Raw genomic sequence first — 11,575 nt, forward strand, 5'->3', positions numbered from 1 at the left:
CCCTGGCCCACAACACTTTTTTGGACATAGGAACGCCAAGCCGATAACGACGACAGTACTGGCACCTCAGAGAAGGAAGTGGGGATGGGACAAGGTCAGGAGCTGACAGCTACTTCTAGACAGAACCCAACCACCCAGGGTTCTGTTCATTCCCTCGCTTCACAATGGAGGGGCTGGGAGAGGAAGGGTGGGGGGGTGTCTTACATCTCAGGCCACTGGGCACGGGACTCAGAGATGCAGAGACAGGTTTGCACTCTTGACTGGAACGGCGCCGACGGAGCAGCAACCCGAGGGAAGATGATGTGTGATTCCTGAGACAAACACCTGCTTCCCACCTTGTCCAGTGAGTACCTGGCTCTGTGGGGTGGGAAGCCCTGGCGAGTTGGGGTGCCTCAAGGGACTTACCTGAAGTTGTAGCCTGGGGACACGCTGCTCTTCTCGGACACGCCGTCCAGCCGCGTGAAGGAATACTTGGGGATGCATTGCTCCCAGGCCTTGTCCAAGTCGCACACCCAGCCGATCTTGATGCCCAGGACACCACCCTGGAGAGAGGATCTAGTTGAGTGCGTGCTTTGCTCCCCTCCCCCCATCTTGCTAGAACGGGACCTGGGGGAGAGTCTTGACAAATGGACAAGTTGAGCCTCTAAACCCCGCTGTGGATGTCATAGGTGGGGGGGGGTAGTGGGTTGGGCTACAGACAGCAAGACTTAAGGGTTCCTCTTTGTTTTGGTTTTGGGACACACCATAAATGCTCAGGGCTTACTCCTGGCTCTGCACGCAAGGATCACTCCTGGAGTGCTCGGGGGACCATACGGGGTGCTGGGGATCAAAACCTGGTTGGCCATATGTAAGGCAAATGTCCCACCCACCATACTGTTGATCCGATCCTTCAGGGGTTACTCTTGGTTCTGTGCTCAGGGATCACGCGTGGGGAGACTCAGGGGACTATATGGGGGTGCCCGGGATCGAATTCAAGCAGGCCACATACAGGGCAAGCACTGTTCCCACTGTTCGATCTCTCCAGGCCTGGGGTTCTGATATCTTTAATCCCTGAGCTACAGCCCAGGAGAGGGAAAGTGAGCACAGATCCCCTTCCCTGTTCAGGCTCTTGCAGGACTGGGAGATGGGAGAGGAAGATGAGGGGGGACGCGGGGGAGGTGAGACCCCTGCAGGGCAGACACGGGTACTACAATGCACAAAGCAGGAGCAGAACGCGTCCACCAGATGGTGCTGTTGCAGTGCAGGGCTCTCTTTTGGAGTCCCAGCACCAGGAGCCCACCCAACTCCACAGGGGTCCAGAGAAGGGCTGGGCTCCCGGGTTCTGTCCCGGGAAGGGGTAGAGGTCCTCACCGTGCTGGCCAGCTTGGCGAAATCCTGCCCTGCAAACTTGACCACGTCGCCCACCCGCAGGATGGGGCAGAACGGGGCCTTTTCCGGGTGGAAGCGACACTTCTTCATGTCCTCTGCTGTCAGGTTGGGAAGGAGGTTTCCCCTGGGGAAGAGGGGAGGGGAGGAGAGAAGAGAGGAGGAAAGGGAGGAGGAGGGGAGGGATGGGGAGGGGAGAGGAAGGGAGGGGTGGGCCAAGGCCAGGTACAATACAGACCATCAACTCCCAGCAGGGCAGGGCCGGGGCCCCCCTGTGGCAGAGCCCCCAATGCCCAGCCCTGGTGTGTGTGTGTGTGTGTGTGTGTGTGTGTGTGTGTGTGTGTGTGTAAGAGGGGAAATCCCACCTCCCTCACAGGGCCCCTGCCCTTCCCTGGACTTCCATCATCCTCTCACCACGATGAATAAGGCTGGTGGGACATTTGGTGGGGTTCAAAGTAGAAGGCCACCAATCTAAGGGGCAAATCTATATATTTTTTTACAGTTATATATATATATATTAAAAGCACACAAGGCTCAACCTTTAACAACATGTTAGTCATCTCTTCTAGAAGGTCTTAATGACCCCTGTTGAAATAGAACAGTCTTCACACTCTTTTCTCTAAGGATACTTTTTTGGTAGAATTTTCAGGGTTTTTTTCCATAACAAACAATTACAAAATATGTTATTTCAGTTCTGCTTTGGGACAGGGATTGGGGTTCGGGATGAAAACACCCGAAATATGGTGGTATAAAGGTGTCATGGTGGTGGGATTGGTGTTTGAGTACTAAATGTAATTAAATATTGTGAATTACCTTATAAAATAAAATAATTAAAAAAAATAAAGCTGGCGGGGTTCACAGCGACCAGCCCCCTGTTCAGGGCCCAGGGCGCCCACGGCAGGAGCCAGGCCTGGTGACTTGTAGAGTCCTGGCTACACATCAGCCAATGCCTTTCGCACCCCAAGACCAGGAGAAGGGAGAGGTTGGGAAGAGGGGGGCACCCGGCGGGGGGGGGCATCCAAGGACCTGGGAACTTGGGGGCGGGTGAGAGAGCGAAGCCGGGAAGCGACCCGGGCTTCATAGGCAGGAGCCGGTTCCAGCCCAGCCGGACACAGTCCAGCTCGGCACTTTCCCCGACACTGTGGGGTGTGAGCCGAAGAAGAACACCCCAAACTTTCCAAAAGGACCAGCCCTCCGCCACCCTCCCCGGGCCCCAATCCAAACTCAGGAGGCGTTCTCTGAGCCCAGAACTGTTCCAGGGCAGGTGGAGGGTGGGTTGGGGACCTCACTTCTCGAAGTTGAAGAGCGGGAAGCGAATGCTGTTCTTGATGAAGATGGTGAAGTTCTCGGCTTCCATCATGACCGGCCTGGAATGGAGCCAGAGCTGCCGGGGGAGGAGGGACGCGGGCGGAACCCCCCCCCCCCCCACACACACACACATACATCCCTGCCCCTCCCAGTGATGACTCTGAGGGGCTTGCGTAGGGCTGGAGGGCACAGGCAGGGGAGGCGAGTGGGCAGTGTGGGGGTGGGGGTTGCGTGCCAGGCCCTGGGGCAGCAGCGGGGAGACTTGGAGACTCGGGGACGTGGAGTTGCGGAGACACAGAGTCACCCATATGGGGGACGGCTGGGCAGGGGATCTCACATGTGTACTGTGTCCACCTCGGTGGGGCACCAGCCCTGGACCTCACATGTCTGCAGCCCAGAGCTGTAGTTCACGCAGTGGCCTGTCAGGATCCCTGCAGGGGGAGCCACACAGCTGGGTACCTGCCCCCTCCTCCCCAGGGCCACCCCCAGTCCCATTCTGTCACAGACCTGGGCAAGTTGAGGCCCACTCTCAGCCCTCAGCCCTTTCTTCCTTCCTTCCTTCCTTCCTTCCTTCTCTCCTTCCCCTCCCTCCCTCCCTCCCCCCTCCTTCCTTCCTTTTCTTCCTTCCTTCTTTCCTCCCTCCCTCCCTTCCTTTCTACCTTCCTTCCTTCTTTCCTCCCTTCCTCCTTCCTTATCTCCCTCCCTCCCTCCCTCCCTCCCTCCCTTCCTTCCTTCCTTCCTTCCTTCCTTCCTTCCTTCCTTCCTTCCTTCCTTCCTTTTCTCCTAGCCCAGCCAGAGCTGTCTTCCATCCCCCTTCCTCCTCCAAGCCAGGGACCAGACCAAAGGGAGGTGACAGTCCCTGTCCCAGATACTCCAGGACCCCTTGTGTTCCGGAGCCCCCACAGTACAGCACACTCTTCTCCAACTCTGAGCTTCGGGAGTCCTCTATGTCCAGCCTTTAGGTCCATCTCCAATGTCACCACCTCCAGGAAGCCTTCTGGGATGACTCGGCCAGAAACCTTATCTCTCTCCCTGGGCTCCCATGGAACAGAACTGGCTACCTCAGGGCATCCCTGTCTGTCTGTCACCCTCACCTCCCCACCCTCTGGGAGCAGGGGTCATGCCTGCCAGCTCAGAACCCCCCACCCCTGGTGGCCTTGGATGTCTGTCCAGGCTGGAAAATCCCACTCCCCTGGGGATCTGCTGCTGTTTGGGGGTGTGATGGTTGGAGGGTTCTGCACTCACCGCTGCCCGCAACTCTCTTGGGTGTGCACTTGCTGTCAGAGTCACAGCGGAACTTGTCCTCGCTCTGTGGGGAGGTGGGTGGGTGAGCAGGCTGCGGCCTCCGGGACCCTCAGCTCCACCTCACCATGGGGGCTCCTGGCGGGAGGAGCCAGGACCCCAGTTTCTGCCAACACCCTCTCTGCCCCTGCCCTCCCCACCCCATTTTCTGCCAATATCTGCTTCATCCAGCCTCTTCCTGCCCTACCTCCGGGCAGACGCCTTGCATCTGGTTTTCTGTGACGATCATCTTGGTGATGATGACGAAGACAGAGGTGCCCTGGGGAGGAGAATGGGGGGGGGGGGTGCGAGAAGAAAAGGCAGTGGGATCTGCCTGTGAGTTGGGGAAACTGAGGCTCGGCTTGAGCCAAGATCATAGCAAGGTCACAGAGCTGCTCAGAGAGGAGGGGTCTGAACCTGGCCTCCTCCCACTGCCCTCCCTGCCCGGCCAGTGCCCTGTGTGCTGCCCAGAGAAAAACCTCCCAGTGCGGGGGTCTCCCAGCTCCCCCCACCTCCTGCAGCTGGCAGATGGGGCCGGGTTCGGGGAGCTCGTCAGCTCAGCAATCCCCGGCGCTTGCCTGCAGCCTGGGCCTCTTTTGAGGACACACTTTGATTGCCCTGGGGTGGGGGGACACTGTACCTGGGGTGGGGTGACATAATCGGACACGTCCATGACTCTGTTGGCATAGCGCCCAAAGCCCTTCACCTTGGTCACCACCGAGGACTCAATGGCTGTATCCCGCACCTGGTACGCCTTCTCGTGCAAGAAAACCCACCTGGGCAGGAAGGCAGAGACGGAGAGCAGGAGAAGGGCCATCAGGGGGATGGGACGGGGTGGGGGGGCTTCCTCCTGCCCACATCAGGATGGCACGGTGTGTGTGGGAGGGGAGTCCCTGCGCTGCGGGTGGGACCCTGGGTCAGCCCTGCATTGGTTTCGTTGCTCCCACCCCTCCGACATCCCACCCCCTTTGCCCCCCCCCCCCAGTGGTGTCTGAGTTTGGATGCTGTAGATGTTTGCCTGTATCTGAGTTTTACATATAAAAAAGAGTAAGTTTTGGTGCCTGGTGTGATAGTACAGCGGGTAGGGCGTTTGCCTTGCACGCGGCCGACCTGGGTTCGATCCCTGGCATCCCATATGGCCCCCTGAGCACCACCAGGAGTAATTCCTGAGTGCAGAGCCAGGAGTAAACCTCTGAGCATCCCTGGGTGTGACCCAAAAGGAAAAAAAAAAGAGTAAGCTAAAAAAAAAAACCTTAAGAATCAATGTCCCTCCCCCCCCCCCCCCCGAAAGCAATGTTGTCTATTGGGAAGCCAAGTGCACCCAGAAAAAAGGCTCCCAGATTTACTTCCTGGGCACTGCAGCAGCTCTGTCCTAAGTGCCTGTGCATACATAGTTCAGCAAATAAATAAGTGAAATGCCACCAGGAGCCTGCGCCCGCTGGAGGTTTGCACCTAAGGTTGCAGGCGCAGGGAGCGGTGGGTGGGTTGCGGCGGATTCACCGCAGGTGTAAGGGACCAGGGTGGGTGGGTGGGGGAGGGGCCGCTAAGCTTATTCCTTAGATGGTGCTGCCCCCAAGTGGACAATTACCTGTACTGCTTTCTCATGGCTGCAGCTGTGTAGGTAGGCCTGCACCCTGTGCATGTGTGTCTGTCTGGGTGAGTTGGCCAGTGTGTGCGTCTGTACGTGTTTGTGTCTGCACATGTGTGGCATCTGCACATCTTTACAGGCCCAGGTTAATTGTGCCCTCTATTCTCTGCTCAGGTCCCCCAACACATACACACACAGACACACACACACACACACACACACACACACACACACACACACCACGGTAGGTCTAACCTACCCTAAGGGACCGGTGGCTCCTTCTTCTGCGTTTTCTTTGCTGCTCCATTTGAAAGCACAGAGCATTTCCCTCCAGACCAAACCTCTCTGCCCCTGCAAGGTCCACCCACCTGGCTCTACGCTCAGGCCGTGGCCCTGCAGCACTGCAACCTCAGGTCTGAGCCCCGGTGCCACAGGAATCTTGTGAGCATCACTGGCAGCCATCGTGAGCACAAAGCCAGGAGTATCCCCTGAACACCACCAGGGGTGGCCCCCCTCAAAACCAAACCAAGCTCCCTCTATCCATTTCTCCTTCTGGTCCCCCTTTCCCTCTGGCAACCCACATAGTTTTCAGGAGTCTAGGAGCTAGTTTGGTGGTGGTGGTGGTGGTGGTGGTTTTGTGGGGGTGGGAGTTGGGGTTGCTCCTGGCAGTCTTGGGAGACTGTGTGGTGCCTGGAAATTGAACCCTGAGGGCCAGAGGCTGTGGGAGAAAGCAGTGCCCCTTGGAAAGATTCAAGGAGACACATTCCTGGGGGACCAGCGGCAGCCTGGGGTCTCCAGAGGGTGGAAGGCCAGAGGGGAGCCCTGGGGAGCATAGGGGTATCAATCACTTCGGGGAGAGCCTGCTTCATGTTCACGGGAACACAGAGCAGTGCCTGCCACGTTCAGAGAGAGATCAGTGTGCTACTTGGTGGAGTCGGCTGGGGCTAGCCTTCTGGAAGATTCTGGATGCTTCTAAGTGAGAGGGAGAAGCGGGAGGTTTAGGGGGCTCCCAAAAGCCACCTCTTTTGTTTCTTTCTTTTTGGGTCACACCCAGTGATGCTCAGGGATTACTCCTGGCGGTGCTTGGGAGGGCCATATGGGATGATGAGAATCGAACTCCGACCAGGTGCATGCAAGGCAAACACCCTATGACTGTGCTGTCGCTCCAGCCAGTCGCTTTAAGGGCCTCATTAGTTTACACTTTTGGGGCCCAGCAGTGCTTAGGGCTTACTCCTGGCTCTGTGTACAGGGATTACTCCTGGCACACACGAGAGATCCCATGTGGTGCCCAGGATCAAACCGGGGTGGGCACATGCAAGGCAAGTGCCTTACCTGCCTCCAATCTCTCCCATCTTTACCTCCTTTCTTTGGAAGAGAGGACCCTCACTAGGGGCCCTCCACAGGACTCACACACACTCAGTGTCACCCCAGAGAGGAGCAGGAAGTGGAGCAGGGTGCGGTGTGTCCCCCTAAGCTCTGTCGGCTCAGCGCCAAGGGCGTGTGTGCATGTGTGCGTGCGTGCGTGCGTGCGTGTGTGTGTGTGTGTGTATCTTAAGAAGCTGTCCCAGGACTGCTAATGCCACCCACGGGTCTGAGTGCTGATGGGACGCATGGCTTCCTGACCCTGAGGGTGTGGGAGTGACAAGGCAGCCCAAGTGTCAGGACACTTGGAGAGAAACGAATGGCTTTCCTCCTCCCCATGCCCCGTGGGATGGAGGGGCACAGGAGTGTGTGCGTGTCCCCCCTCCCCCCAGTTAACTAACAAGTGGAAGAATCTCAGTATTTCAGTGGCCCGAAGGCTGCGGACAGATGTCACCAGGGTGGCTGGAAGAGGGATGCTGCACTTCCAGAAAGGAAGGGCGCCCTGGGGTCCCGGGAGGCCGGGCTGAGGACGGGGCAGGAGCGAACCGCACTTCTTGGCATTCTCTCCTCCTCTGACTTATTTTTTTCCCCTCAAGTTCCTGGTTTATTATTTATAGAGCGGAAGGCGCGTGGCAGCTCCTTGGCAGTGGGAAGACCAGAGCATCCTATGCTCCCCAGGAGACCAGGGAGTGGGACTTGTGTGTGCCAGGAGGATGGAGGGAAAGGGGGAGCAGAGGGATGGCGAGTCTGGGGAATGAGATCGCCAACTGTTACTGAGTCCCTCACTTCTGGCTCTGGGACGGGACTGAGGTCAGAGCCCCAGATACAAGCCACCCCTGATGGTCTCAGCTGCTACCCAGGGGCCTCCCATTCCAGTTCAATGCAGTGAGGACAGAGGAGCCCCGAATGACAGTCAGTTCTTTCTCTGCACCTGAAACCAGAGGGTTTTCCCTACTGTATCTGTCACTTCAGATGTGGACAGGAGCCTTTAGGGGTGCTATGTTGGACTGAGAAAACGAAGAGGGATTAAGAAGGGAATTCATGGGGTCAGAGAGAACAGTGAGAAGGGCACTTGCCTGGCATGCAGCAGACCCGGGTTCTATCCCTAGGGTCTGCATAGGGTCCTCCAGGCCCCGCTGAGAGTGATCCTTGAGCATGAAGCCAGGAATAAGCCCTGAGCACCACTGGGTGTGGTCTCAAAACCAAAAACTAGATTAATAAGTTAGATAAGTCTCTAGTGGGGGCTAGGAGCGGCTCCATGGTAAAAGCATCGCCTGCCTGGCAAGTGTGAGACCCTGAGTTTGACTCCTGGTGTCGCCCATATGCACAGCGCATGAGGTCTGCAACCCTGTGTCACATCAGGATATGGGATCGCCACTGATCTCTGTGTGTAGGCACCTCAAATGCACAACACCCCCTCCCCACCACCACCTCCAGAACAAAAGGGAAAGCCGTGGGAGCGGACCAAAAGGCTACACTCAGGGACCACTGAGAGAGTAGAGCCTGGAAAGTGTTTGTCTTGCACACGACGAACCCGAGTTCAATCCCTGGAATCCCATATGGTCCCCCGAGCCCACCAGGAGTGATCCCGGAGTGCAAAATCAGGAGTAAGCCCTGAGCATCCCTGAGTGTGACCCCCAAACAAAAATAAAACCAAAAAACTCAACAAAATGCTATACCTACTCCCCATCCACTACTTTTCTCTGGAAACAAAAGATCTGGGGCTCCCCCTGTGTCTCCGGGGCCCTCACCGTTGCTCCCTTTACTTCAGCAGCCCTGTCCCTGCTGGTGGCCAAGCTCAGACCACTCCACCGCAAACCATTTCCTTCCCTTCCCAAGTGGCACCCGTCCGTCCGTCCATCTAGCCATCCTGCAGGGACTGGCTCCAAGGGTGCTGCAGTTCTCGGAAACTGTGTTCCCTGAGCAAGTGAGTAGAAACCTCAGGCCAGCGCCTCCTCTGCTGAACCCCAACATCACCACTCCCCTGAGACTGCAGGCTTATTATCTGATGCAGCGGGACTCCAGGTGCAAGATCCCTGACTGCCTTTGCCCACCGTCCTATTCTGGTGCCGGAGACCCACTGTGTGCATGCTGTGCTACATCCACGACAGGGGCTCATGAAGTCCTCCGAGTGCCAGGGCTCATGTGTGCAGGGCGGGGGGGGAGGGAGGTGTTGGAGCGGGGAACGCGCTGATGGAACTGCAAGGAGCTGGCCCATGGGGAGCTGTCAGAGGGAGATGGATGGGCCAGAGAGCTGGAGGCAGAGAGCATCTCCGGATGTGCCAGCCCTGAGGACCCGAGGGGCGCTCCCAGGGATGGCAGAAGAGACAGGCGGGAAGGGGGGGGTGCTGGGCAGGGGAGGGCGGCCCCCCTCCGTCCATCTGCCAGCTGGACCCGGCCCGCCTGGCGGGGTGCTGAGGCAGCGTCTGCACTTACCTGGACAGACATGCCTCTGGCGATGCCGAATGGGGCGGGCGCCAGCGTGGAGCCCGGACCTGTCCAGCACAAAGGCCATTGGCAAACACCCCACCGCCCCAACCTCAAAGCTGGGAGGGAACTCCAGGTCATTTGATCTCATGCACCCCCATCCTCCCGGAGCTTGAATCCCTGCCCCGCTGCTGGGCAACTTTGGCTGCAGCTTGCACAAAGCCCAGGTCCTCGCCAGCAAGGAACAAAAGGGGCCTCGCCCCACACCTCCTCAGCCTCACACTGTCCCAGCCCCAGAGTCCAACGGGCTGCGTGCCCCTGTACCCCCAAACACCGATCAGGGGCTCATTGGCTATCACATGAGGATCCCCCCCCATTGTCTCAGGGAGTCACACGGGCAGAGACCTGCACATGAGGAACAAAATCTTTGAGGAGGTATCTTCTCCCCGTGGGGATGCGGATGGGACCACAAGGAGGTCATGAACTGGGAACTGGAACTTCCCCTGGCCATTGTTCCTGGCTTAGGAGCCCCGTGTGTGTGTGTGTGTGTGTGTGTGTGTGTGTGTGTGTGTGTGTGTGTGTGTAGGTGGTGATGAGGGGGGTTTGTGGGGGCACCCAGAGGTGGAGGTTCTGGGGGTTGTCTGGCTGGACCTTATTGGTTCTTCAGCAGCTTCTGGGCTGAGCTCTAAGGCTCAGAGTTAGCGAGAAGCCGCCCCCCAACCCCCGTACTGTCTGGCTAAGGGCTCGAGTCTCTGGATTCTCCAGGAGAGCTGATGGGTCCCACTCAGGAGAGGCGCTTTTCTCCGCAGTCTTCCCCACTGGTGTGGTTTCAACTGTTCTCTGCACCCCATGCAGTTCTCCAAAGGGACAAAGCCCCCTGCTGGGGCCTCTCACCACCCCCCACCACCCCCCTCCCGCCCCAGCTCCTAAGCCTCTGCCCAGGCCAAGCCAGCAGGATTCCAACTCAGACTGCATCTCTGTTCCCAGCGGGCCCGAGTCCTTTTCTCCCCCAGATGCCAACCGAGTCACTGTGTCCCAGTTTCTGCGTCTTCACTTCCCCTTTTCTAGGTTCCAGAGTTTGAACCCCCGCCCCAAGAGTTGTGGGGCGCGGGAAGACACGTGTGTCTGGGGGTGATCTCTGTGCACTGGAGGAGAAGAGGGACACTTGTGGGGGTCTCTGGTGCATGACTCTTTGAGCACCTGGCTAGAACCCACACGCAAGTACTCCAAGGGGGCAAATGAATTCATCTGGGAGCCAGACCCCTGCTAGGGGACCCCCCCACCTTCCCTACACAGGCTGGTGTTGCGGGGTCTGACTCCACAGAGGCGGCTGTGACCCCTACACAAATCCAGTTCAGGGGGGCTGGAGAACAACACTGAAGAGGCCCCTCCCCTCCTTGGACCCACCGGCGCCCAGACTCACCCCACAAAGTAGGAGATGATGAGCAGCTGCACGGCCCGGTTGATGATGCCAATGGTCCAGCTCTTCACCACCACAGACTTGGTGGTCTCATAGGTGAAGAAATCAGACACGCAATTCATGTTGAGAGGGTAAGCTCAGGGGTCCCTCTGAGGGACGCTCCCAGTGGCAGCCTTGGGGAAACTGGTGCTCTGAGATGAGCAGTCTGGACGGGGCAGCTAGGGAGAGGCCCCAGGACTGGGGAAGCCTGTTCCTTTAAGCCAGGCCACCCAGCCCAAGGGCCCAGGCTGGCTGCTCAGCGCTTGACATTCGGGGCTGCTTAGAGTCCAAGACCAGGGTGGAGGGCGGGGGACCCCCGTTTTGTTCGTCTCCACCCCACTCCCCTGTGATGTCACACACGGCAGGGGTGGGGTCTCCAGCCCCGGCTCCTGATTGCCTGGGATGCAGCTGGCGGGGGCCCCCTGGGACTCATGTTTTATCAGCACTCCGGCTACCGCTGCTTCGGCGCCTTCTCTTAGGCGGCCTCTTCCTTCCAGCAGCTTTGAGCTGAAAGCCCCTGGCAGTGCCCCGCCCCACAAGCACTCCAGGACCTGCCCGAGTCCTCCCCTAGCCCTCATCTGGACAGATCCTAGAAGATCCTCAATTTCCTCAATTCTGTACCCATCCCTGTGTCTTCTGAAACTGCCTCCACTAAACTCATGGGTGAGGATGGGGAGATGGGGACCGTTCTTGACCCCCATCCCCCACTCCCTTGGCCTCCTGGAAAGGGTGTGTGTGACACACAGCTTAGAGTCCTTACTCAGGTCGGCCGAGGTTGGGGGCGA

The 11,575-nt window shown here is 58.2% G+C and overlaps 1 protein-coding gene across 1 annotated transcript in view; it reads right to left on the reverse strand.

The window, feature by feature from the left end:
- Positions 1-10,873, reverse strand: part of P2RX3 (purinergic receptor P2X 3) — a 31,756-nt gene extending 20,883 nt beyond the window's left edge. Inside the window, exons 1-8 of the mRNA XM_056132949.1 lie at positions 10,755-10,873; positions 4,595-4,730; positions 4,163-4,234; positions 3,919-3,982; positions 3,011-3,104; positions 2,655-2,732; positions 1,351-1,492; positions 406-542 (exon numbers count right to left, since the gene is read on the reverse strand). Coding sequence (XP_055988924.1) covers positions 406-542; positions 1,351-1,492; positions 2,655-2,732; positions 3,011-3,104; positions 3,919-3,982; positions 4,163-4,234; positions 4,595-4,730; positions 10,755-10,873 — 842 coding nt within the window. The remainder of the gene's footprint in view (positions 1-405; positions 543-1,350; positions 1,493-2,654; positions 2,733-3,010; positions 3,105-3,918; positions 3,983-4,162; positions 4,235-4,594; positions 4,731-10,754) is intronic.
- Between the last annotated feature and the right edge of the window lie 702 nt (positions 10,874-11,575).

Source organism: Sorex fumeus, unplaced genomic scaffold, assembly GCF_029834395.1.
Source record: "Sorex fumeus unplaced genomic scaffold, SorFum_2.1 ptg000007l, whole genome shotgun sequence".
In the NCBI taxonomy this organism is placed as follows: domain Eukaryota; kingdom Metazoa; phylum Chordata; class Mammalia; order Eulipotyphla; family Soricidae; genus Sorex; species Sorex fumeus.